Source organism: Microtus oregoni, unplaced genomic scaffold (assembly GCF_018167655.1).
Source record: "Microtus oregoni isolate MIOR12 unplaced genomic scaffold, Mior012 000002F_ref0000024, whole genome shotgun sequence".
Classification (NCBI taxonomy): domain Eukaryota; kingdom Metazoa; phylum Chordata; class Mammalia; order Rodentia; family Cricetidae; genus Microtus; species Microtus oregoni.
Window position 1 is genome coordinate 62,726,236 of NW_024543061.1, and position 26,299 is coordinate 62,752,534.

General features: G+C 41.3%; 1 protein-coding gene and 1 pseudogene across 2 annotated transcripts in view; both read left to right on the forward strand.

The window, feature by feature from the left end:
* Positions 1–5,891: 5,891 nt before the first annotated feature.
* Positions 5,892–6,674, forward strand: LOC121436213 (annotated as a pseudogene).
* An 8,878-nt stretch (positions 6,675–15,552) lies between these two features.
* The window catches only part of A2m (alpha-2-macroglobulin), a 47,120-nt gene continuing 36,373 nt past the window's right edge, over positions 15,553–26,299 (forward strand). The window contains exons 1-11 of one of the 2 annotated variants that reach the window (XM_041643326.1): positions 15,553–15,577; positions 15,657–15,939; positions 17,930–18,113; positions 19,012–19,168; positions 19,322–19,374; positions 21,048–21,068; positions 21,310–21,478; positions 22,319–22,403; positions 24,073–24,193; positions 24,892–25,009; positions 25,153–25,262. In XM_041643326.1, the coding sequence (XP_041499260.1) occupies positions 15,842–15,939; positions 17,930–18,113; positions 19,012–19,168; positions 19,322–19,374; positions 21,048–21,068; positions 21,310–21,478; positions 22,319–22,403; positions 24,073–24,193; positions 24,892–25,009; positions 25,153–25,262 (1,116 nt within the window). In that variant the 5' untranslated portion in view covers positions 15,553–15,577; positions 15,657–15,841. The remainder of the gene's footprint in view (positions 15,578–15,656; positions 15,940–17,929; positions 18,114–19,011; positions 19,169–19,321; positions 19,375–21,047; positions 21,069–21,309; positions 21,479–22,318; positions 22,404–24,072; positions 24,194–24,891; positions 25,010–25,152; positions 25,263–26,299) is intronic. The other variant, XM_041643331.1, reaches the window with a different exon arrangement.

Sequence of the window (26,299 nt, forward strand, 5' to 3'; positions counted from 1 at the left end):
TTTCGCTTTTGAAAAAAAGATTAAGTAGTGGGTGAGGAGGGGGCAGAAACTTGGAGAAACGGAAGTCTGAAGTCGTCTCATCCCATTTTATCCTTCGAGAGGTTCTCGTCCTCACCTATGCTCATCAGCCATCCAGTCCATGACGATCAGCGCTACTGTTTTATTTCATACTTTTCAAACTGTTCAAAAACTATTCTTTGAAGCTTCCCGTTGCTGGTCAGTGTTGCCAGGAAACCAGCAGGGCCCCATGAGGCCTCATACCTGGCACTGAGAATTTGGCTTCCTAACCTATGACCTCTAGAAGCAGAATTGTCTGTCCAGGCAGATAACTCCCTTCCGCTCCCGTTTTTAAGTGGCTTACAGAAAAGAAGCTTCCGTGGGGCCTTTTCATGCTTTTGTCTGAGTCCTCCCTTCACCTTCCCCTCCCACTTCCCAGGCCTCTTCAAACCTCATATTTCCCCTCTCTGCCTTCATATTGCTGATGTCCTACCAAGCCCCCTTCTGTAAAGAATTTCCTCCCCCTGAATGGCCACTCGCTAGTTTCCTTGCATGTACAATCACTTCAAGTTATAAAAAGAAACACACAGCTCTCATGATTCCAAGCCTGGGTCCATGGAAGAGAGAATATTTGCCATTTGTCCTGAGTTACCTCACTATATATATAATTCATATATATATATATATATATATATATATATGAATTCTATTTGCCTGTAAATTTCACTATTGTTTTTTATAACTGAATAGAATCCCACTGTGTGTATTACCACAGTTCACTATCTTGCTTATTGGATATTCTGGGTGCCTCTTTTACTTGTAAGGATGGCCATCTTCCCTCAAGATCAGGTATTGCACTGACTTGGGTTTGCTCTATGTCTAAATTTGCAGTGTGAGTCTTCTTAAGGGGTTTCTGGGTCCTGCACATTCAATGTGTGCAATTTTTTTAATCATACATTTATTTGAATGATCTAATTCTTCTACCTTGTCTCCAAGCCCTCACACTCTGTCTGATCTGGGGTCTCTTGGAAATGATGTGAGTCCAAGAACGAGTCTTGGATGAAGTCAAGAAAGGCGCCTAGTGTGGCTTCCGACTGGGCCTAGGCGCAGAAAGGAAGCCAAGGAGGGAAGCAAGGAACAAGGACAACTCTCTAAAGAAAAGCACAGGCATCTGGTGCCCAGCTGCTCCTGGGCCTGGAGGGCAGCACAGGTAACATCTGGGACAGACCCAGCCAGAGAACGTGACTATGTCAATCCCCCTTGTGCGTGTGCCTGGTGTGGCAGCCTTGATGGACAGTTCCGGGTCAGGGTCCTGGATCAGACTAAACTAGAAGATGTGTGGACTTGGTCGGCCTGGGTCTGGAACCGGAAGGGAATGAGGTATGGAAGCAGAGAGAAGAGTGGGCTCAACAAGAGTGCCTGCAGAAGCATCTCCTCCTGGGCCTGGAACAGTGGTTTGGAAAGGGGCAGCATGGGGTCAAGACCAGGCTGGCCTTGAACTCACAGAACTTGCCTTTGCCTCCCACATGCTGAGATTAAAGGCATGCACCACCACTGCCCGGCCACATTCATTTTTTTTTTAACCTCTACTTTAAATCTGTGTAATCTGCTTTCTCCCTCTCTGGAAGGGTGAAGTCATGTCACTGGAATTCTGAACACACAGCTCAGAGCAGGACCCCCTCTGTATTGTTTGAGAACATTTAGTATGTTCACAAGAGAAAACGAGCATCTTTTCAGTCAGAATTTATTGTCACATGAAATTACCTTATTTTTTGTCTGCATAGCTTGGTTTGTATTTTTTCCACAGGAATGTAAGCGTCCCAGTAGCAGAGACTGACATGGCCTTTGTGCAGTACAGAACAGAACTGGGTACACAGTGTGCATGAAGATGTTTGCACACTGACAGGGCAGCATCCTCTGGTTTTGCTCGTCGGCTTTGATGGCAACAAACCTTCCAGGACCCAATGCAGAGCCTCGTTTTTGTAGATTCTTGAAAGCTGACTGGGTGTGTGATCTACTTCAGCATCTTGAAATTCTGAATGGGTCCCACTTCTTACTGGATATCTTCAAGGGATATCCCCCAAATAAGCCCAGATTGTGTACATTTAAGAGTCTTCCTCCTCAAATTTGCCATTGACAAGACCATGTGTTCATTTCAGTTAAAACCCGGGTACATCTCTAAAACAGGAAAGAAAAATGCACATCTATCTTATGAAACTTTGAGCACATGAAGTAAAATGAGCCAGACAAAGTGCTAGTCACAAATGTTTGTCATTTGGGTCAAATGACAGTATCCATAAATATTAACTACCTCAGTATTAACTTATTCTAAAACCAAAAAAAAAAGGAAAAAAAATCTCGTCTTTGAAGTCAGGATATATTTTACCACCAATATATGCTCATATATTTAGATGAGACTTTTCTTCTTTCAATAGAACATTAGATAATTGTGTCTTTTATGTTGATTTTATCTTAGGTGTACCAGAATCATAATTTCTTCTCAAATATATTATTAATGAAATGTTATTAAGTCTTGTCAACTATATTAAAAGTCTGTATTTTTAGCCCCTTCCTAATGTAGCTGTAGGTTTGAATCACATTTTCTCACTCCTGAACACGCCTCGCTCCTCCATGGCCCTTCACAAACACGTGTGCCATAGTCTTGCCAGAAGAACCATGTTTCTCCCATGCACTAGCTACACAATTGCCTACAAAATTAAATCTGAATTCTGTCTTAGGCAGTTCAGGCTCAGCTTCTCTCTGGCTTTATCTCCAGGCCCTAGTCAAGCTGAATCTCCTTTATTTGCAGTTAATCTAACACCTCGTGTTATTTCATAAGCCCATCTCTTTGGTCACATTGCCTTACCACCAGAATATTTCGCGTGTGTCTGAGAGTTAACCAGGAATTCCGCTGGCAGCAGACAACAGGAAAGCCACTGCTAGCTGCCTAAACAGACAGAGGTCCATAGGTTGATGCTTCAAGGCTGGCAGGTTGATGCAGTTGCTCAAGGGTGCTAAGATGGAGACAGGCCGATGCTGTCTGTTGCCCGTGCTTAGCAAACAGAACTTTGTTCTCATGCTGCTGCTTGACGTTTTCAAGACAGCTACTGAACTGCAGACAGACATCCGCTTGCCATGGAGGAAGCATAAAGAAGGCCGACATGCACACTGGGGTGTGTGTGTGTGTGTGTGTGTGTGTTTAGAAAACATAAAGTCCCCGTCCATACGCCCCATCTAGCAGTTTTCTGGTCCTTGTGTTGATCCTTGTGTTGGCTAGCTTTATGTCAACAAAACACAAGCTAGAGACATTTGGGAAGAGCGACTCTCAGTTGAGAAAATGTAAAAACTGGCCTGAAGGCAGCTTGTGTAGTACATTTTCTCATTTGATGATTGATGTGGAGGCACTCAGTCCACGGTGGGTGATGCCACCCCTGGGGGTGATAGTCCTGGTTCTATTAGAAAGCAGGCTGAGAAAGCCATGGGTATGCAAACTAGTAAGCAGCATCCTTCCATGGCCTCTGCTTCACTTCCTGCCTTCAAGCCCCTGCCTTGAGTTCCTGACCCGATGTTTCTTCATGATGGACTACAAGCAGCAAAATAAAACAAACGTTTTCCTTCCCAAGCTGTCTTTGGTCATGGTGTTTTATCACAGCAATAGACACCCTAAGACAAACCTCACTGGCTAGACTATTTCAAATAGTCATAACTAGTTGGAAGGAGGCCAGAGAAAAGATTACTCTCTGAGCAGGACTATGGGGCATTGGGAAACAACTGAGAAAATGATTTTTTTCATTTTTTGATACTCATATCAGAAGTTATATCTTAGGAATATATATATATATATATACACTATATTTATAAACTATATATTTCCCTTTCATTATCACATGCATATTTAACAAGCACCTCATATACAGTCCATACCACTGAAGGATTCTCACTGAAGTCATAAGGAGAAGAACAAGAAGTGATTGTCTATACATGACTTATTAATTATAATGAAACTATCCACAATAATATATTCTTTTAAAGTAGATATTTTTATTACACAAGAACTTATCTTCAAAGCACATTTAAATAAAAACAGAGCAAACTGCACAATAAAATATTACTTTGAAGATAAAAATCAATTTAAAGTTTCATGTGGCATCTCAAGGGACCCTACACAGCCAATTTTGTTCTTTGGAAACAGCTCATACTTCTAACTTTGCATTATTACAGATGCAGTCATGTAAACAGAGCTATATTGGAATAAAGATGACTAAATAACTCAGTGGGTACAATACAGTCCAAAAATATACCCTTCTACTACTGCCAAAAATGCTTTAAAAAGTTATAAGACTACTAAATAGGGGCAGATTTTTCCACAAAAGGAATTTAGAAAAAAATAAATATTTGAATTCAAAGAAATAGAGGTAGGCCTTCATGCTATACCAATTTTAAAATGGAATTAAAAAGTTAAATTTTAAAACAAAACCTAAATTCCTGCAACTTGTAGAAGAAAGCAGTGAAAAGTTCATAGTGTTGGTCTTGGCCATGATTTGTAGGGTAGAAATCAGAAGTCTAGGTGACAAGGTGACATCAAATACAAAACGTTTACTCTATTAACTACCTTTCTGCTGCTGTGGTAAAACACCACGACCAAAGATAACTTCAGAAGAAGTGTATTTGGGCTACGGTTTCAGAGAGAGGATCCACAATGGCAGAGAGGCATGGTGATCGGGGCCAGGGCAGAGCTGAGAGATTACATCAACAACTACAAGTATGAAGCAGAGAGAATGAACCATTAGCTGGGTGAGGTTGTAAACTCTAAAACCCGCCCAGCAGCACAATACCTTCAGCAAGGCCACGCCTTTTAAAGATTCTATAACAACCCACAAACAGCACCCTCAACAAGATGCTAATTGCTCAGATGCCTGAGCCTATGTGGTAACATTTCTCCTCCCACACACCAGACATTAAATTCAAAAGTAATCTGCAATTTTAAAAAAATGCTTGCAATATCTAACAAGAGACCAGTATACATACTATATAATGAACTCCTATAAATGTACAACAAAAACCAGCCTGAGTTAATTAGTTGACAAGTGTCTCGGATGACACTTCCTCAAAAGATGAGGTCCATATAACTAGGAAGCCTGGGGACAGACCTTAACATTGCTACTCAACAGAGAAATGCAAACCATAAACACAGTGGAATAACACACCGTATCTGGTGATGGTCAGAGTTTTAAAATGACACAGGAATTAAGAGAAGGGGATGAAAATGGAGAGAAATGACTCTTGTGCACTGTTTGTTGGGATTATAGAAATCAGTTCTTGAAAAGAAAATGAAATTTTCTAAAAGAAAAAGAAAAATAATGCCGTGTTTCATCATTCCCACTTGTAGGTAGAACATCCTTCCTCAGCATCTGTGAGAGCATGATTTTAGGGCACCTTCACCTTCAGACACCAAAGCCCATAGATGGTCAAGTCCTTTATGTAAAATGTTATAGTGTTTGTATATGATCTATGTACACTGTCCTGTACACTAAAAATCACTGTAAGATTACTTATATACAATACCTAATAACAGAAGTCACTGAAGCAGAAGGCAGGTGGTCCTACTGGAAGTTATGGGGAGGGGAAGTAAAAGAATCATGGATTAATGAATATAATAATTTCAAATCTGAGTGTTAAGAATTAAGTTTGGACTCCCAGCTGCAGCGGCTACAGCACTTACAACCTTCAGACAGTGAGTGGCTTCAGCTGAGAGCTGACTCAGCGGCAGCACCTGGAGGAACACAAGCAGGTTACTCCCAACACACACACACACACACACACACACACACACACACCATGCACGCGCGTAACTTCACCATGGTGGACTATTGTGTATGCACTGCCCACAGCCAATGCGCATCCCTCCATCATATGCTGACCTTGGCAAAGCTGCCAGAGACATTCTCAACAAGGGATCTGGATTTGGGTTTGGGTTGGTGAAGCCGACTATGACAACAATGTCATGCAGTGGTATGGAACTGTCAACAACCAGTTCATCCAATACAGACCCGGGAAAGTTTCTGGGTAAATGATATGAGTGTTGTCCGACTTTTATAGAAAAAAATGGAACGTTGCTAACACTCTGGGGACAGAGTGCGGCTGGAGACCAGGCTTGTCAAGGTTTGAGACTGACATGCGTTGTGATCTTTGCACCTAGCACATGTGCAAACCTTGGCTGTGATGTCGACTTTCATTTTGCTGGACCTGCAATCCCTGGTTCAGCTGTCTCTGGTTAGAGGACCAGCGTGCTGGGTACTAGCTGACCTTTGACAGTCAAAGCTGACAAGGGGTGATTCTGCAGTAGGCTACAGGACCGGGGACTTCCAGTTACACACTAATGTCAACAATGGTACAGAATTTGGAGAATGAACTTATCAGACAGTCTGTGAAGGTTTTCACACCAGTAAACTTTGCTTGGACACCAGGTGCTAACACAACTCGTTTTGGCATTGCTGCTAAAATCCCATTGGCTTCTCCTGCTTCCATTGCTGTGGAGGTCAATAACTCTGGTCTAGTCAGAGTGGGCTATGCTCTGACTCCAAGGCTTGCTGTGAAACTTACATTCCTCTGGTAGACCAGAGAGCTTTAATGCTGGAGGCCACAAATTTGGATTTGCCTTGGAATTGAAGGCTTAATCTAGCTGAAAGAACCTCTGGAAACAGATATCGGGAGGTCAGACCTCAGTATAGTTCCATGTGTTCAGCAGGCTCCCCTGACTACACTCTCCTAGAAGGTGATCAAACCAAAGGTTGATTAAACAAGAGTTGTATTTAAAATATTTAGACAGGTCCCTATTGGCTGGTTATCTAGTTACCAATGCTGCAATCATGCAGCCATCTCTACAGTTTTTAAATGTATTCAACTGTTAAATGTGCTACTCAGCAATAACGAAATAGACATTTATAAAAACTATGTGGAAAAATTAAACATTTCACAACAATGTTAAATATATGTCACACCACTGAACTCTGTACTTAAAATCGTTATGAGAAAGGAAAAAAAAAGAAAAATCCATATGTTCAACATATGTGTGATATTTATAATTTAAAAATACTTGGGGTAACTCATCTTATGTTCTTCATATCATTTTCTGTACACTAGCATAAGTGTCACTTACTGTTATAACGTAATACATATTTGTAAAAGCTAAAAATATTCAAGTTCTTTTCTTCTCTCCTTAAATCTTAGCAGAATTAGGCACACATTTTCAAAAGATTTATGAAAATATGGCAGAAATACAAAAGAGCAACATATTCTATAAAGAGAAAGAAAGATGAGAAGAAGGGCTGAGGGCAGGAGCTTAGTGTGGCCAGAGTGGCCCCTGGCAGTGCCCCAGAACTGCCAGTCATGGACATGGTATTAGTTATTCTGACCTTTCAAAAGTCTACTGCCCTTTTCTGGCATTACATGTTGCTGATGAGAATGGCTGGGCAAATGGACACAGTAAATTAGGCCCACCTCTGTCTAGAAAGGGGAAGCAGAAGTAAGTTGAAAGGACCGTGTTAACTGGTTGCAAGGATCCACCAGCTGACAGACAAAGCATGGGGCTGTGTCTCATCCCGTGTTGGAGACGTGAAGATGGAGCAGGCTGGTACTGATGGGAAATTACCACATTTGAAGCACTGGGCAGTTTAACAGCCCACCATCCCTTGGAGTCAGGCTTTATATGAAACCTACACAGCACTTCTACAGGGGCTCTGAATCACCATGTGGGATAAATCCATGCTTGGTAGTCAGATGGCCTCTGATAAGTTCCTTGTTCTTCTGCAAAAAATTAAGAAGCCTATACTGGGACTCCCACTTGGTTCAGAAAAGAGGAGCAATAGAGGAAGGCTTGAATGTCCTTCTCAGAATGTCCTGTCCCATGGGACTGCTCCACAGACTAGGTTGTGTCTCAAATGTCAGCTCTGAAGCTACTAATGCTCTGAAGTGGAGTCTCAGGAGAACATCATATTCTTACATAACATTTGAGTGAAGTTTAGTGAACACTTACCAAGTCTGAACTCACAAAATAAGATAGTAGTTCCCATTCTTGAAAATTAAACGAGTGAAATACTAGGAATGAGTGACTGTGTCAGACAGAGTTCCAATCCTTTGCGACTTACACGAGAAGCCCAGCCTCTCTCTAAATTACTGTGCGGCTTTCACAACTCGTACACCAATTGTCTCATTGTAACTCTCATCTGTGTTAGTAATAAATGAACTGACCGAACAGAAACACGAAAAGGATCTCTGTCTTTATATAAAACCGAAGTCCAGAGTCTTAGGAAGGCTCAACAGAAAAGAGTCCTCTGAAAACGTTACTGGGGCAAGGGCCAGTGAAATGGCTCAGTGAGTAAAGGCACCTCCACCACACCTAATCCCAGGACCAACACAGTAGAAGGTGAGAGCTGGCTCCCGCCTGCAACTTATCCTCTGACCTCCACACGAGCACTGGTATTGTGTGCATACGTGCACACAGGCACGGGCACACAGGCACGAGCGCGCGCACACATACACACAGTGAAAATGTCATTAAAAATGTTGTTGTTGTCATTCTATCATGTATGCACATTTTAAGTAATGTGCTGTAGACTATATGTGTAACAGGACGGCTGCTTGTTTGTCCCGGCTATCCTGAACCGAAATAATCACACAGAAACCATATTCATCAAAACACTGCTTAGCCCATTTGCTCTAACTTCTTATTGGCTAACTCTTACATTAATTTAACCCATTCCTATTAATCTTTATACCGCCATGTGGCAGTGGCTTACTGGATAAAATTTCCAGCATCTGTCTCCTGTGGCTCCATGGCTTCTCCCTCCAACTCTGCCCCTCCTTCTCCCAGCATTCAGTTCTGTCTTCCCCGCCTACCTAAGTTCTGCCCTATCAACAGGCCGAGGCAGTTTCTTTATTCATTAACCAAGACAGAAGGACCTCCCACATCATAGATAGATAGATAGATAGATAGATAGATAGATAGATAATACTGTACATATTAATTTATATTGTCAATTGGATACTAAATTAGAGGGATCTGGAGAGATGGCTCAGTAGTTAAGAGCACTTGCTGCTCTTGCAAAAGTCTCCATTCCCAGTACTCACATGGTTCACAGGCATCTAACTCCAGTTCCAGGGCATCAGACACCCTCTTCTGGCCTCTGTGGAACCAGGCACATATGCAGTGTGCCTATGTACAAGCAGGAAAAACACTTACACATAAAATACAATAAACGTCTTTAAAAATATTAAAGTCGGGCAGGGAGGCACATGCCTATAATTCAACCATAAGGGAAGATGAGGCAGGAAACTTAATTTAAGACTAGCCTGGGCTATATAGTTAGACATTACCTAAAAATTATCTAATTTAGATGAATAAATGAATGAATAAAGTGGCCAAGTAGAGTCTTTAATAGTATATCAGGAGTTCTTGAATTTAAGCATACTGAATGCATTTAAATTAATTGCACTTCTTCTCTTGGTTATGCTTTCAGTGTCTCATCTTTGCATGGTGTAAACCTCCAAAGCTGTCAGTGCAGTCATATTGGCACAATCCTAGTAACCGTAGAAGCATCCTCTAACATCATCCTGTGGCATACCCTTTAGCAGCATCCTTTAAGAGCATCTTCTCACACCATCCTCTAGCATCATCCATTGGCAGTATCCTTTAGCAGTATTTTCTCACACCATCCTCTAGCATCATCCTTTGGCAATACCCTTTAGCAGCATCCTTTAGGAGCATCTTCTCACACCATCCTTTAGCATCATCCTTTAGGAGCATCTTCTCACACCATCCTCTAGCATCATCCTTTGGCAGTACCCTTTAGCAGCATCCTTTAGGAGCATCTTCTCACACCATCCTTTAGCAGCATCCTTTGGCATGCCCTTTAGCAGTGTTCTTTAACAGCATCCTGTTTATTTGGTAGAATATGAGGTTCATTTTTGCAGTTCCTACAACAAATGCCATTGAATTAGGCCTAGAATAAATAGCTACCCATTTTAAGACAAGGTGTAAAATATCTATGAAAGCCTTTATTCCAGTTTCTGCACAGCATGAAAATCTCAAGTTCTAGAAAATGTCACTGTATTGAACATATGTTTCATATAAGAAAACACCATATCAGGCTAAATGATAGAGGTTAAAAGTTATTATAAAGTTACAGGTTATGCCAACAAGAAGCATTTAAATTATTTCCCCTAATAAAAATAAACATTTTCTCTTTGACACAAAAATTAAAATGCATTAACTTAAAAAAGACATTATAATGTTTAACCAATTAATGGAATTATTTCTTATTATAGCCTCAGAGGACGATGCATGACATATGCCTCATGTTCTTCTGCTTTATAAATAACTTGTAATTTCCTTTCAAATGGCACCGTGCTATTTCAAATTGTATGAGCATACTTAATTATAATTTGCTATAAAAATACATGAAGTACATGAATTATGCCATTTATTATTGACAGCTTCATCTTAACATACCCTTCTCCTCTGATTAGGAAGAAGGACTTTCTAATAAGAAAATAAAACCTAAGCCAAGCTAAGTCATAAGTGGCAGACATGGTTCCTGGAAGTGGTAAAGATGCCAAGCAGCTCAGAGACCACAGACTTCAAAGGGAAGAGTATGTATATATAACCTCCATAAACTGGTTACATTTTAAAAGATTACTTGTCTCTTATATGGCTGACAGGAGATTATGTTCTGAATAGATGACATGAAAGTGTGTGTAAGATATTTTACAAGACTCTACTTTTAGCAAACATTATACGAACACATCAACTAATCTGTCCACTGGGACTGGAGAGATGACTCAGGGGTTAAGACCAACTGACTGCCTTTCCAAAGGTCCTAAGTTGATTTCCAACTCCCACATGGCATCTCAGAACCATCTGGACTCCAACTCCAAGGGATCTGTTACCTTCCCTTGACCTCTGCAGGTACCAGGTGTACAAATAGTGCACAGAAATACATGTGGGCAAACATGCGTACTCATAAAAGTAATAAAATTTATCTAAAATCAGAACAAAAACACATCAGCAAGACTTCCAAAATGTGTATAGTGTGTGTGGAGACAGGGGTGGAATTTATTGCTTGTATTAAATTGGTTTAGTCTGGTCACTAATTCCTCCATATCTCAGTAGTGGTGTCTGGCTGTGGGTGCCAGTTATCTTCAGAAACCTAAGGGAGCAAATAGAATTTAAGTGAGAAGGCAAAACGTGCTAAACTTTTGCTAACTTGGGGACATCCACAGCAAGGACTTTGTTATAGAAATGTCCGGGAACTGCTCTGATTTTATCTCACTGAAGTTGGGGGAGGCTATGAGATCACACAAAATGTGCTTAGTCCTGAGAGCCTCACCATGGACACACGCTGCCCCGCCTTCCTGGCTCCAGGCCTGCACGATTTCTGAACTGGTGAGTGTGGCTTGACACCTACTTAACATCCTCGTTTTGAAGGTGGTTAATGTATAAACGGCTGAAATGTCCTCACCATCGCAGGGACAGAAGACATGCCTGTTTCCCACGTTCTCCTGTCTTGGGCGTTGTTAGCTAGTACACACCGAGCCCAATCACAGAACTTTCTAGTCCCTATTAAGTACTTTTGCAATGTGAGGGAAACTTTTTTCTTACTAATTTTTGTTAAGGCCTGTCTCCTAATCTTGCTTTTTTTTCCCCCTAACTCCCAAATACACCCCTTGTGTTCTCCACCCTTTCTTCCTGTTCCATGAACTGCCTTTCTTATTTCCTCTCTTTCTATCTGTAAACACTCGCTACGTCCTTCCAAGATGTATAAAACCCATCCAAGCTGTGTGCTCCCTTTCCCATGAGGCATTGTCTATTCAGGTAAAGATACTTGTATTTTTTTTTCCTGGAAGTAGTGTTGAACACTGTTCCCATGGTGAAACCCACAAAAGATATGAACAATCTCTTTTCAAATATGAAGATTTCAAATGTAGAGATTAATTTTCGCTAGTGTGATAAGGTTTGCAGTTTGAAGATGACAGAATCTGATCTACGATAGTCCCATGAGTCTGACAGCACAGATGGCGGTACTTCCAACTCACTGGCAAGACAGCTGAAGTGCAGAGCAGCTACCCAGCTGGCCGTGACCAACCACGTGATTCGCTCAGAACCAAGGCTCCGGTGACCTGGAGACTGACTGCTCCACCCACTTGTCAACTTTTTCTTCTCAAGTTCTTCACCCCAAGTGAAAAGGGTTTGGAAAACGTTTCCTCTTTGTAAATGAGTATGTGGCAATGGATATATGGGGAGAATGTCCTTCCACCAGGAGGTGATGAATCTCTCCATAGCCTTTGCTTTTTTAGTCAGCATTTCCACTCATGCACACAGTGTGCACAGATCAGTTCCAACTTCCTCTTGTCCTTCCCAGCTCTAGTATTCATAGTTCTACTTCCATTTGACTTCTGTTGTCTTCTTGTGTCTGGCTTGTTTCCCTTAGCATAGTATTCTGGAGTTCCATCATCGATTGCAAATGACAGCATTTCATTATAGTTTACAACTGAGTGCTGCTCCATTGGGATGCACATTTATAGCACATCGGCTCGTCATGTCCTCAGTGCGTCCCTGTGAGATGATTCCTTCTCTACACAAGTGGAAAATTCTTAGCCGTGGCCATGGCAAAAGCAACTTAAAGGAGAACATTCATTCTGGCTTGAGGTTCAGGTGTACAACATGGTGGGAAATTCAAAGCAGTTGGATACATCATATCTACAGTCAAAGTCGACCATGAGTGTGAACTAAGCATGCAGACCAGTGTTCCGTTGTCTTCCTCCATTTTCACACTGTCCAAGGAATTGTACCAACCACAAGAGGTGGGTCTTCCAACCTCAGCCAAGGTGACCAAGATAATGGGGGATGTCCAGAGGCCCTTGGCCTAGGTCATTCTAGATTCTGACAAGTTAACATTCACTGTAGCCATCAGACAGATGTTCCAGACTCTCCCCTCTCCCTTTCCTTCTGCATCTCCAGCAGACATACACTGTAGCCATCAGACAGATGTTCCAGACCTCTGCTCTTCCTTTCCTTCTGCATCTCTAGCAGACATTCACTGTAGCCATCAGACAGATGTTCCAGACTCCTCCCCCTGCTTTTCCTTCCTTCTGCATCTCTAGCAGACATACACTGTAGCCATCAGACAGATGTTCTAGACCCCCGCTCTCCCTTTCCTTTTGCATCTTTAGCAGATATTTCCTGGCATTTTCTCCTTCTTAGATCAACTACAAATGTCTCTCCTGTTTGTCATGTTCCCTCCATGTCTGTGTGAAGCTTCTGCCCCACGCAAACATGGAGACAGATGATTCTCAAGGCTGTCATCCCTAATCTAGATGAATAGTTGTCATTCTATAATTTAATGTCACAGTGACATAACTTGTCAGGAGTGACCTTCATTGTTTATCTTCACAATTTACGATGAGAGAGCAAGTAAATTTTATTAACTTTTGTCCACCCTGTCTTAAAAAATCATCCTTGGAAATGTTTGTTTCTAACATCTAAAAAAAATGTCTCAAATTCTGTTACAGATTGAATCAAGGTATTATAAAGTAAGGCCTTTGTATTTTTAATTTTGAATGCTATTGTTACGGATGACTTGGCATGAATTCACAATCACGCTGATCTAGTAAATTACTTTTTTGGTAGAAGGGTCCTTTTCTTGAGACTCAGAGACCCCCTCACTCTCCTGAGATTCCTGACTTTTGCTCTATTTGACTACCTCTGCCTCTCACTTAGACAAGTGTTTCTTGGGCCCTTGTCTTGGGCTCTTGACTTTTTCATTGGCATCTTCTGAGCATTGGCATTTGTTCCTGTAGCCTGCACAAGCACGTGAATCTAGGGACCTCCGGTATCCAGGCAGTTTAACTTTAGCGTAAGTGAGAAATAGTGTATATTTTCATGATGCTGCCCACAATGAAATAATATAATCCCAGTTTCGTATTATGACCCAGGACACGGACAGTTAAGGATAGAGGTGATTCACACGTAAGTAATGGCACATAAGGGTAGGGTACAGTCTTTACTCCTAGAACAAAGAAACCAAGAACAGAAAGAATACTTGGATGCCACACCCTAACTGCCTAACACTATGTGTTCTTTCAGCTCAACCCTCTGTCCTTGCCTCTGCTCCTGCCTGTCTGTTCTCTGTCTTACTCAGTCAAAGGTGGTTTAATTCACTTACTGACTAGCTGGGAAATTAAAACAAACAAGGCTTTTTATTCCCTGTCATCTTATCTCTCAAACACTCTGTCACTCGGCAACCTCTTTCTGGTTCCATCGTGAGTGCCCTGGTGTAGAACCCACTCCGCTCACTCCGCTCACTCCGCTCAGCCCGCCATCTTCTGGATTATTTCCTTGTCCGCTCCATATTTCAGTAAGATTGAGCTTCTCAAGGAATAGATCTGAATTTTAATGTTGCCAAGGTTCTTCTCTGATTTAAAGCCAACTGTCTTCGCCACCCTTCTAATCGGTCAGCCATTTCTTTCAGGACAAATACATTTATTTTGTTTTATCAAGAGCATCATTACTGTCTCTCCTCCTGAGCTCCTGCATATGTATGTCATTCTAAAGCTTAGGATGCCCCCTCTCCCACCCTTTCCTCGGGCTAACCACCACTCACTCTTCACAGCTTACTTTCAGGCACGTTTGCTTCCTCCCAAATTGTTTCCAGGAGCCCCGGCTGGACTTTGTGCCCTCGGGAAGTTCTTCAGCTTCTCTAAAGATAATGGTTGGCTACTTCATTTGTCTCGCTGGTAAAATCTATCCTATCCCCTGCCCCATGAGAATGTTAGAATTTTTGTTCATTCTTGCTTCTACTTGTCTGACATTCTATCGCTAGGTTCTGGCCAGGGAGGATCAATAAATGGTTAGGAATAACCAAGGAGCTGCAAGAACGAGTGGATGGACGCGCCAATTAATAAAATTGTCTCTAGGACGTAGAGACTAGAGAAGGGAGTGTCATACAAAAATGCTGGATGGCAAAGACGCTTAGGATCTTTGTTGGGAACAGTAGAAGGGGGTTCTTTGAAACTTGTGACTTTCCACTTTCTTAGACTAGAAATGTATGTGTGGGAAGGCTCCGGTCAATTCTATGCTATATTGAGACTTAGAAATTTACTGTTTAGGCTAGACTGGCTGGCCAGCAAGCCCAGGACACTCCTGTCTCCTGTCCTCCAGCACTTGGACTATAGTTGAACATTAGGCAACTTAAAAACAATCATTTTTCCTGAACCTGAGGCTTCCTTTGCAACCTAGTATATAATACCTCTAAAGTCAAAACCTACTTGCTACTTTGGTTCAAAATCTTTTTCACAGAAGGCTGCCGAACGTGGGCCTCACGTTAAAGACAGGCTTTATGTGGCCCGGAACTTGTTGGCACACTCGTTTGGAGTGAACTATTCAAGCCTCCCCAGCTCTGCTTAAACTGCACCCTCCTTGCCAACTATCCAGGCAGGAGCCCAGAGCGTCAAGAAAAAGCACTGCGGGAGGCTACGGGGGTGGAGAAGCCGATTGTCCGCTTTATTGGACAAACCAGAAAAAGTGAGCAGTAACTGAAAAGTGGTTAATCCTTCTGGGAATTTTGGCTAACCGGCCAGGAATTAACCTTGGCAGTAATTAGGCCATCAATGACCTTTTCAGAGACTGTTCAAAGACCTCAGCTTTGTTTAGAGAACTTCTGTGGGTGGAACCAGCTATTTGCAGAAAGAACAGCGTAAAGCCCGGCTGCTCCGCAGCAAGTTCAGGACCAGATCTCCGGCGGGTGCAGGGTGCAAGGCAGCGGGGGTCTCCAGTCGGTCCTGTGGCATGGGGAAGCTCAGGCTCCCACACCCAAGCGTGGCCGTGCTGCTGCCGCTGCTGGGGCTTCTTCTGCTACCCACGGATGTCGTCATATCACAAAACCCGTGAGTTCCACAGAACGCGAGAAGCTTGGCTTTAGGGTCTTGATTTTTCGTTCCTTTCCTCTAACCATCTCCTTCTTTCTCACCTCTAAAGTTCCTCCGAGATGTCCCCAATCCTGCTCATTCATTCGTCCTCCTTTACTCACCCTTAAACATTTCTGAGCTCTCTGGATTTGGGAACATTCAGATCCCCTGGATGCTTGAAGTAACAGTCGGTCTTCGGGACTGCGAGACCCTGTGGTCTTTACATGCCTCACCTTGTCTGAGTCAATAAAGTCACACCTCTCCAGAGTGGCGCTTTGCCTGGAGAGTCACAAATCCTCAGGAATGGCTCGCAGTGTGTATGTTGATGCTGAAAAAGTAAGGGACTCGGTGACAAGACAAGGCTTTCGTGCAGATTAGCTAGTGATTAGCTCTGTGTTTCAAAGAAACGAGAGTAAACAGACAGAACAATGTTTGGGAGCACAGGCTCTAGGTAATTAAGGGCAGATCATACAAGAGGATGTGCAAGAATCGATGACAAAGGTATAACTGTTATCTACCATTTACTTACTCGTGTTGGAGACTGTTTTCCTTAGTGCTTGTGTTTACTCAAAAGAAGAGTGTTGTTTTCATGAGGAATATCCAACCATGCATCATCAATGTTCACTGGGGGGTAGAGGGTGGGGGGGGGCACAATTCTCAATAAAGATGTGCTTTGCAAGTATTTCTATTTTAAATCTATTATGTATGAATCATCATTTATGTATTTTGGTGAGTTGTGTATTATAACTTCTGAAAATAATTCAGTCATAAGAAATTTTTGGCACAAATTTTAGTCACACATTTAAAACAAGAGTTACTGTTGTGTTTTCATACCCATGAGTTGGGTATAGCCAACATCCATGTTGGATAGACCACAAGCATATAAATTTCATGCATAAAAGTATAATGTGTATATACCTGTTAATAAAAATTATGTTGTTCATGAGATATTTTGAAGCATAAGGAAAATGGAGGATAAACTTCTATAGAGTTAGCAGCACAGAAATTAGAATTTTTGAGCATTACAAAAAGAAGTTTCACATACATTTATTTATTTATTTACATACATACTTATTTACTTACTTATTTTGGACACAGGATCTTGCTATGTAGGCCTGGCAGGCCTCTTGGTAATCCCCCTGGCTCAGCTTCCCAAGTCATGTGCCACCATACCTCTCAGTACAGATTTTTAAATAGGTGATAGTAGTTATAAAATTTAAGATTCTATGGAGAAGTTGAAACCTAATTTAAGAGAAATTAAGTCTTATTTTAGGGTGTCAAAAAGGCATGTTTGCTTGTGTTTAAAAATACAATAAAAATAGAAGTTAACTTGAGAGTATGTAAGATGGGCATGTCATTTAAAAGTGGTCTTGAGAGTTGCTGCTTGAAACTGGAGTGTTTTTAGTCGTATGTTATGGTATTGAGAAACTCTCTGCCTTTCTCCTGAGTTACCAGAGGATGGGCTGTGTTCAAATGGAGCTTTTCCCTACCTTTGGAAAGGCAAATACGTATGGTGCAAACAAGTTGTTGGTGTGTGAGCTTTATAAGCTTGCTGGATACATGCACACATCTATCTATCTATCTATCTATCTATCTATCTATCTATCTATTATCTATCTAGAATCTATCTATCTATCATTGTTTGTGAGGTTCAGATTCCATATTTGTAAAACAGAAACAAGTTGTTGGTGTGTGACTTTTACAAGCTTGCTGGATACATGCACATATCTATCTATCTATCTATCTATCTATCTATCTATCATCTATCTCTCTCTCAATAAAGATGGTCACTACAATGGCCTGGGAGCAAAGGGGGCAGTTAGTTTTTACTCCATTCATGGCAGTTCAGTGTCTGTCTTCTCTTACTATGTAGCTAAGGATGAGGGATGGTAATGGTGGAACTGTGATGGGACATAGTGACATTGATGGCAACAACTCCCTCACTCTCCTCTAACTCCTCCATCCCCAGAATCTACATGATGTTGGTTCCCTCCCTGCTCCACACAGGCGTCCCTGAGAAGGGCTGCCTCCTCCTCAGCCACCTAAATGAGACGGTATCCGTGAGTGCTTTCATGGAGTCTGTCCAGGGAAACCAAAGCCTCTTCACTGACCTCGTGGTCGACAGGGACTTGTTCCAATGTGTCTCCTTCACCGTGAGTACAGCCCACTTGGCTTACTTGACTCAGTTAGAGTAGAGATCTGGTGTTACCAAGGCAAAACACTGAGAAACTGGGTGGAGGCAGTGGAGCTCGGTGCAGGGAGTGTCCAATAAAGAATCTGAAGCTAGCAACCCAGTGGAGAGATCCAGTACCCACTCATTGGTTTCACCGACATATTATAGACATATTGAAAGTAAGTTCAATGATCAAAGAACAATTGTATTAGTCTTTAAAAAAACCGACAGCACGCAGTAGAGAAGGGGGAAATGTGAATTTTACTTAAAATTAAAATCATTTTTTAAAGTTTATAAAGCAAACTAGGTCAACATTAATCATACTCTCCCAAGAGTAAAAAGCTACACAGAGAAACCCTGTCTCGAAAAACCTATAAGTAAATAAGTAAATAAATAAATCTGTAGAAATCACCCTGGGCATCTGTAGAAGCCACCCTGGGCATCTGTAGAAGCCACCCTGGGCATGTGTCCAAAATCTCTTCAGGGCTGGATGCACTGGCGATACTTGCAATCTAGTACTAACAAAACACCTTCTTTTTCCCAGTGTTGAGACCCCAAATAGCAGTACCTACAATGTCCTGTTAGTGGATAACTACTTGGCCAGATGAAGGGTGTAACTGAGTCCAGACTTCACTGTATTTTCCATACAGATCCAGATGAGATCCTCAGTCCCGGCTTTTCTCATTAGTGTTCTTTCTCCACCTCATGTTCAGGTCTTCCCATTTGTAAAATGTCAGAATTCCTGCCTCTGCCAACTTCCAGGATAAGAATGAGGGAGCGAAATTAAATAAAAAGGGCAAGATCTCCATGGAGATGTAGAACAGGTAGAGGAGGAGGCTGGAGAGACTCACTGGGTTTCAGACTCTTCCATATTTCAGGTCCTACCAGCTTTGTTCAATGAGGTGATGTTCCTCACTGTCCAAGTAAAAGGACCAACTCATGAATTCAAGAAGAAAAGCACAGTGATGATTAAGAATAAAGAGAGTTTGATCTTTGTCCAGACTGACAAACCCATCTACAAACCAGGGCAGACAGGTATGGTGAGATCCACAGTCAGGACAGCATCAAAAAAGAAGCTTCTCTCCCTCTGCCTGACCCCCATAGTCCCTGTGATCCTTCGTTCCTTAATAGTTGTATTGCCCACCTATAAGGACTGGTCGGGAGCTCACCAAAATTTTTTTATTTCAGTGAAATTTCGTGTTGTCTCATTGGACGAAAATTTCCACCCCCTTAATGAACTGGTAAGTCTCCTATTATTTGCATAAACCCATTGTTATTGGTATAAACTTGAGGGAGGAAACACTGGATGGCACTAACAGTGATTCCTCACGCTGCAGTAGTACAGGGTCCTCATTTGAAATAGGGTCCCAGGTCAAACAGTAGGGACCATGTTCTGCCACTACTGTGACAGATCTGGCACTCAGTCGCTTGTTACATACTTAAACTTACTCTTCAGTTTCTAACTAGGAAGAAAATCAACAATGGACAGCCGTCCAAAAATCTAAGTTCAAGTATTTCTTAGAAATTTAAATCTTTTTCAAGCACACCAAAATCTCTGCCGTGAAAGAAGTTGCGAGTATTAAGTTTATTTCTTTGTGAGGATTCACAACTCTTTCTACCGCAATGTGGACATCAGATCAACTCTCCCTCCTCGCCTAGCTTTCTACTGTATCTTCTCCTCTTCAAAAGAATCGATGCTCTTTTAACCCCAAAGGCAAAAGGAAATGCCATGACCCTGGCTTCTCTGTCTCACACATCAATAGCTAGTTCACACAAAATCATGTTGGTTAGAAAAGTACTATTTTTTATTACCTGAATTGTTACAACTTGGCCAGTATCTGTAAACAAGACGGATGTGGGATTCTCTTCTGTATACTGTGAATATGTTTTATTACCAATGGTTAATAAAGAAGCTACTTTGGCCTATGGCAGGGCAAAATAGAGCTAGGCAGGAAAACTAAACTGAACGCAGGGAGAAAGAAGGTGGAGTCAGGTAGATAGCATGTAACTGCTGAAGGAGAAGGATGCTGGAACCTTACCAGTAGATTAATAGAAATGGGTTAATTTAGGTTGTAATTTAAGATGTAAGAGCTCACTAGAAATATGCCTGAGCCATCAGCCAAACAGTGTTGTAATTAATATAGTTTTGCGTTCGTTATTCGGATCTGAGTGGCCAGGATACTAAAGCACAGTCTCCATGTACACAAGACCCATCACAGTAACCTTGATATTTGTCTCTCAACTTCTATTTTCACTCCACCTAAAATCAAATATGATATCCACCATTCTGTCAAGCTAACATGTATGAGCAATATATATGTCACAGGCATACACATATATCAAACCATATATCTATATATAGTATACATATATATGATGTCATCATGTGTGTGTGTTTTCTCTTTTTGTCCATCCTTTTAGAATCAGGACAGATAGACATATTGTTCTTTTCTATTCTCAGCATCTAGAATGACACACAACATACAAGTAGATCTGGGTGGTAGAGGAGCTGTTCTCATCTTTTCTCTTTCTTAGCAACACCTATTGGTGCGTATTAATAATTGGGCTCAAGAGTAGTTACTTCCAGAGGATGCTACAAGCTTTTAGACAGTATTGCAGTATTGGTAAACTCTATTCCTAACAATAGTACACTATAGATAGATGATAGATAGATAGATAGATAGATAGAGATAGATATATCCATTATATATAGGTATATATAATAATCTATATATATATATATATATCCATTACCCATGGCAACTAAGTTCTTAATATTACCTATTAATCACTTGAAATGAATTAATTAAATTTGAGTAAAATTTAATTTGGTAGAATATATGTGTGTGTGTGTGTGTGTGTTGAGTTATTCAATGTATTTGAGAACATTACACAATTCTCTCTTTTCTTTCAGATTCCTCTTCTGTACATTAAGGTAAGCAATGTGAATAGTTTACAATCAGGAGAATAGCAGTCAGCAGTCATTTCACGGGAAATCTTCTGTGGGGACTTATTACAATCATATGCCAGAGACTTTGGAGAAGGAGGAAGCTTCACCTGTCCTCTGAGCCCTTCTCGTGCGCTCTCTTTATGGATAACGTGGAAGCTTCCATGGATTTCTTTCATAGCCTCTGATGTTCTCTGCCCTTTTATGAATTATGGTTAATTTATTACAGGACCCCAAAGGAAATCACATTGCACAGTGGCCGAGTTTCAAGTTAGAGAGTGGCCTTAAACAGTTGTCCTTCCCTCTCTCCTGGGAGCCCCCTCGTGGTTCCTACAAGGTGGTGATACGGACAGAAACAGGCAGGACCATAGAGCACTCCTTCTTCGTGGAGGAATTTGGTATGGATGGTAAAAAATCATAGAATGTTGTCCTTTAGAACTGAGACCTCTAGAGCTCATAGTTTGAGTATATAGAGTCCTTTGGTTTCCTGTGGATGATTTAGGGCTTAGAGTTGTCAGAGGCTGCTTGTTTGATTCCCACCTGCCAAGACCCAAAATAATCACCCAGAAACTATATTAATTAAATCACTGCTTGGCCTATTAGCTTTAGTTTCTTATTGACTAGTTCTTATATCTTAAATTAACCCGTTTCTATTATTTTATATTTTTCCACGAGGCTCATGGTTTATGGGCAAGGTTCCTTCATGTCTGTCTCCTGCGGCAGCTACATGGCTTCTCCCCGACTCTGCCTACTTTCTCTCAACATTCAGTTTAGTTTTCCTGACAAGCTCTATTCTGCACTATCACAGGCCAAAGCAGCTTCTTTATTCATTAACCAAAAACATCAACACATAAACAGAAGGTCTTCCCACAACATAGAGTAAAATCAATTACATCTAAGTCCAATGGGGCATCAGTGCTTTGTGAATGAAATTTAGTTTGCTTTTTGTAGCAATACTGAATGACCAAAATAAAATATTGTTTCAATAGTGAGAGGGGGAGGGAGGAAGACAAAGTAAAGGGGTGGGGGGAGAGACTCTTCAGTGTTATAGTGAACTGTCATAGTTCCTTAATCAAAATCTTTACTTGAGAATGAAATTAAGTGTGGATAAATTGGAGAATGGAGTTACCACTACAAAATACTGGAATATTGTTAGAGAATTGTTACAAAGAAGTAGACAATATTAAAGCCTTCCACTCTGCAGCATGACCACTAACCTCCTTTCTTGCGGTTCACAGTGCTGCCCAAGTTCGAAGTGAAGGTGGCAGTACCAGAGACAATCACCATTATGGAAGAAGAGCTGAGCGTGTCAGTGTGTGGCATGTGAGTTGATGAACACAACAGCAACAGCCCTTTGAGGCAGACTCACCATCTGAGATATCTTTGATTTCCTCAGGAGCAGGGGCAACATGGGAAACTTAAATACTTCAGGAGTGTTCCCATAGGCCATGCTTATCCTGCTCCTTTTTGTGTGTGTGTTTCCTTCTTATTTCCTTTATATCATCTCTATCAACATTTCTATAACTATCATGAGGTGGGGACCGTTTATAAAAGGCCATGTGGCTGGGATTGACCCTACAAGTGAGAAAACTGAACACACACTCACATACACTCACGCGCGTATGCAAGTGTACTGAAGGATGCTGGTTTTCCCTTATCCATAAGTGATACCATTGCACTAAGGAGGGAGAAAAGTAATGCCGGCGTATAGAGGAATTTCAATCAGTAATAAGTCATTTATTTGACCTTGCAAGCAGTGGGTAAAGAAAGTAGATTCAGAATCCAGAGCGTCCTTAACTCATCAGGCTGTTTGAGCTAACACCTCCCTCTCTACACGGCCATTCTCACAGAGAGACTAAGCATGCTCTTTCAGGGTGATCCCTTTGAATCCAGAAATGTCTGAAGGACCTTCGGCCCCCAAGAGACCTGCAGTGGCCCTAACAGACCAGAAAGCAAAAAGACCAGTGCTGCCCTGAGCTCATGCATGTGGCACACACACTAGCAGCTCCTTTGGAGTCGTGTTCACCGAGGCCCCTGTGACTACTGACCAATGTTTTTGCAAAGAGAGGAAGGGGATACTTCAGATTTCCAAACCGGGAAGGAAACAAAGCAATCACATGTGACATTAATGCCACAACTCTACTTCTTTTATAAAAAGTAAACAAACATATACATAGAGATATACACCGAGAACACATTTTGGTAGTTTGGACTCTTGAGTCATTTTTAAAATGTTTACTGTTTCTAGTAAGTATATTTTGTGTCTGTAGGTACTACAGTTCTTTTAAGAATGTAAAGTCACACATTCTCTCTCACCTATGGACCCTAGCTTGTAATGTTCTTATGAGTGCATACAAATAGGGGTGGATATGGGTACACTCTGTGAGATCAGGAGATCATTGGAAGGGAAGAGAAGAGAAAGGTAGTCTGTGTGGCCCCAAAGTGGAGAAGGGAGATGAAGGGACTGGGCAAGAAGAGTCGGGGGAGAATTCAAAAAAAAAAATGCTTTTGAAAATGTCATAAAGAAACCTAATACTGTGAGTCCTAATTTAATTTTTTTGATAAAACAATCTATTTAGCTTTTGTAACAAAGCACCACTATTTAGGTTATACTGAGATTTAAAAGTTAAAAACTGAATATGGTGGTATATTCCTATCATCTCAACACAACGGAAGCCAAGGCAGGAGGATGGTGAGTTCAAGGCTACCCCAGGCTCTAAAACTGTCTCAAAATAAATTAACTTAAAATAATAATTTTAAAAAGATTAACAAAACACCTGACAAAAGAAGAATGAAGTGAGTTCCAGCATGTGCCGTGGAGGATTTTCTGAGTCCAGTAGGTTTGTCAGCTTCCGGTGTGTGATGAGTGGCCTCAGCACAAGGCAGAAGGAAACACTGCAGACAGATGTGCTGTAGCTGAAGGGGATCGTGGAAGAAAGCGACAGGGGTGTCAAGTGCTGCTTTGAATCACGCGGCTACGTTTTCATGGCAGATACACCTACGGGAAGCCAGTTCCGGGACATGTGGCCGTGAGGATTTGCAGGAATTACAGTCATCCTTCTGACTGCTTTGGCGACGAGTCATTGGCTTTCTGTGAGAATTTCAGTGAACAGGTAGGCTCAGAGCTGCGCCTTCTGGGAGCTACCAACAGACTTGTTGTTTGTTAGCAGTAACATGATGTTAAGCTGGGGGACGGTCTATAATACCTTTAAGAAACTTCTTTTTAAAAAAAATGACTTAGCTAAAAAATAATTCCTTGTCTTTTGCGATTGCCCAATGTACATTCCCCAGAATAAGTCGAACCATCCAAAGCCGTCTCAGGTATCTTGTGTAAAAGAAGAAGACACGCCACACATCTTTTAAATCACTTTGATCCTGAACTGTGTCAGTTCTGTTTTCTTTCTAGAAGCAAGAATCTATTACAGTGTCCTATCTAGATACCATGGAGGTGAGATAGTCATCAGATAGATGACCAGTTACAAGCTGTCTGCCATGGAGGGTGGGGGTGGGGATGACCCAGCACTCAGAGAAGTGTTAGCTCTGTTGCAGTTAGATAACCTAAACCGTTAGCATATTTCTCAGTTATTCTTTCTAGCAAATATCAGGCAGCGAGGAAATTATATCTGTCAGTTATACACAAGATATCATTATAAAATTACCCATAAGTAGTCCCTGGATAGTACATAGTGAGTCATAATATAATATAGTATGCCTAGATTGCTTTACCATTCCCCCTAAATTCTGACCCATTAACTGATCCAGCCAGTATAATCTGCATTATGTTTTTGCGTTTTATTTTCTCCCTTATTAGCTAGACAACCAGGGCTGCTTCTCGCACATACTGAAAACCAAGGCTTTCCAGCTAAAGAGGGAAGAGTATGAGATGCAGCTTGAAGTGAACGCCAAGATCCGAGAGCAAGGAACAGGTGGTGTGTCACATGGGCGTGGGAGAAGGAAAGGACATGGATTTCTTGCTTGGGCCAAATTAGGAACTATAAGAAAGAGGTAATGATGTAAGAAATTCATGGCCATCGGCCACCAGCCGTCGAAGAACATCTCCCCTCTGTTTCAGATGTGGAAGGAACTGGAAAGGGGACCGTAAAAATCACGAGAACCTTGAGCAGCCTGTCATTTGTGAACATGAACTCATACTTCAGACAAGGGATCCCATTTGTTGGACAGGTGGAGTAGTTTTCCGTTCATCAAGCCCTGTGCTATCAGAATTCACATCGTGGGTACAGTGTCTGCTAAAACTCTGCCTTGCTGGTGCTCTCAATCAATGTAGCCCAAGGGGGAACATATAACCAAATGTCTATTACCAAAAGTTATGATGTATAAAAATATACATGTTTTTTACCTGAAGTTGAATCTGAAGTCTCTAAAATTATCTAAAAGCTTATCAAGTTGGCAAGTTTTTTTTTTATCATTTTTAGAACAGTGTTGTTTAAAATCAGTAAGTCTTTTCATGGTCTACTTAGCAGATTTTATAATTTTATCCCCTAACCCTGTCAAAATTCATAATGACAAGTTACATTACCCTTCTAACAGCAACTCCATGTAAAAATGGATATAGAGGTTGCTTTTCCTTTGTGCCTAGGGTTTTCATAAATATTATATTATCAGTTTTCTGTAAGAACAAATACATATTTTTTCTTTTATCTTTTCTCTCCTCTCTCTCTCTCTCTCTCTCTCTCTCTCTGTGTGTGTGTGTGTGTGTGTGTGTGTGTGTGTGTGTGTGTGTGTGTCAGAGGGGGCAGAGATATTATTCCTCCTCAAGTGCTATCACTTTTTTAAATTGTTTTTATTGAGCTATATATTTTTCTCTATTCCCCTCCCTTCCTCTCCTCTCCTTCTTCTGCCTTCCCCCATGATCCCCACACTCTCAATTTACTCAGGAGATCTTGATTTTTTTCCTACTTCCCATGTAGATTAGATTCATATATGTCCCTCATAGGGTCCTCTTTGTTGTCTAGGTTCTCTGGGATTGTGAATTGTAGGCTGATTTTTATTTGCTGTATGTCTAAAAGCCACTTATTATATATATATATATATACATATATATATATGTATATATATATATGTGTGTGTATATATATATATATATACATTACATTTATTTTTCTGGATCTGAGTTACCTCACTTAATATGATGTTTTCTAGATCCATCCATTTACCCACAAATTTCAAGATGTCATTATTTTTCCACTGTATAGTACTCC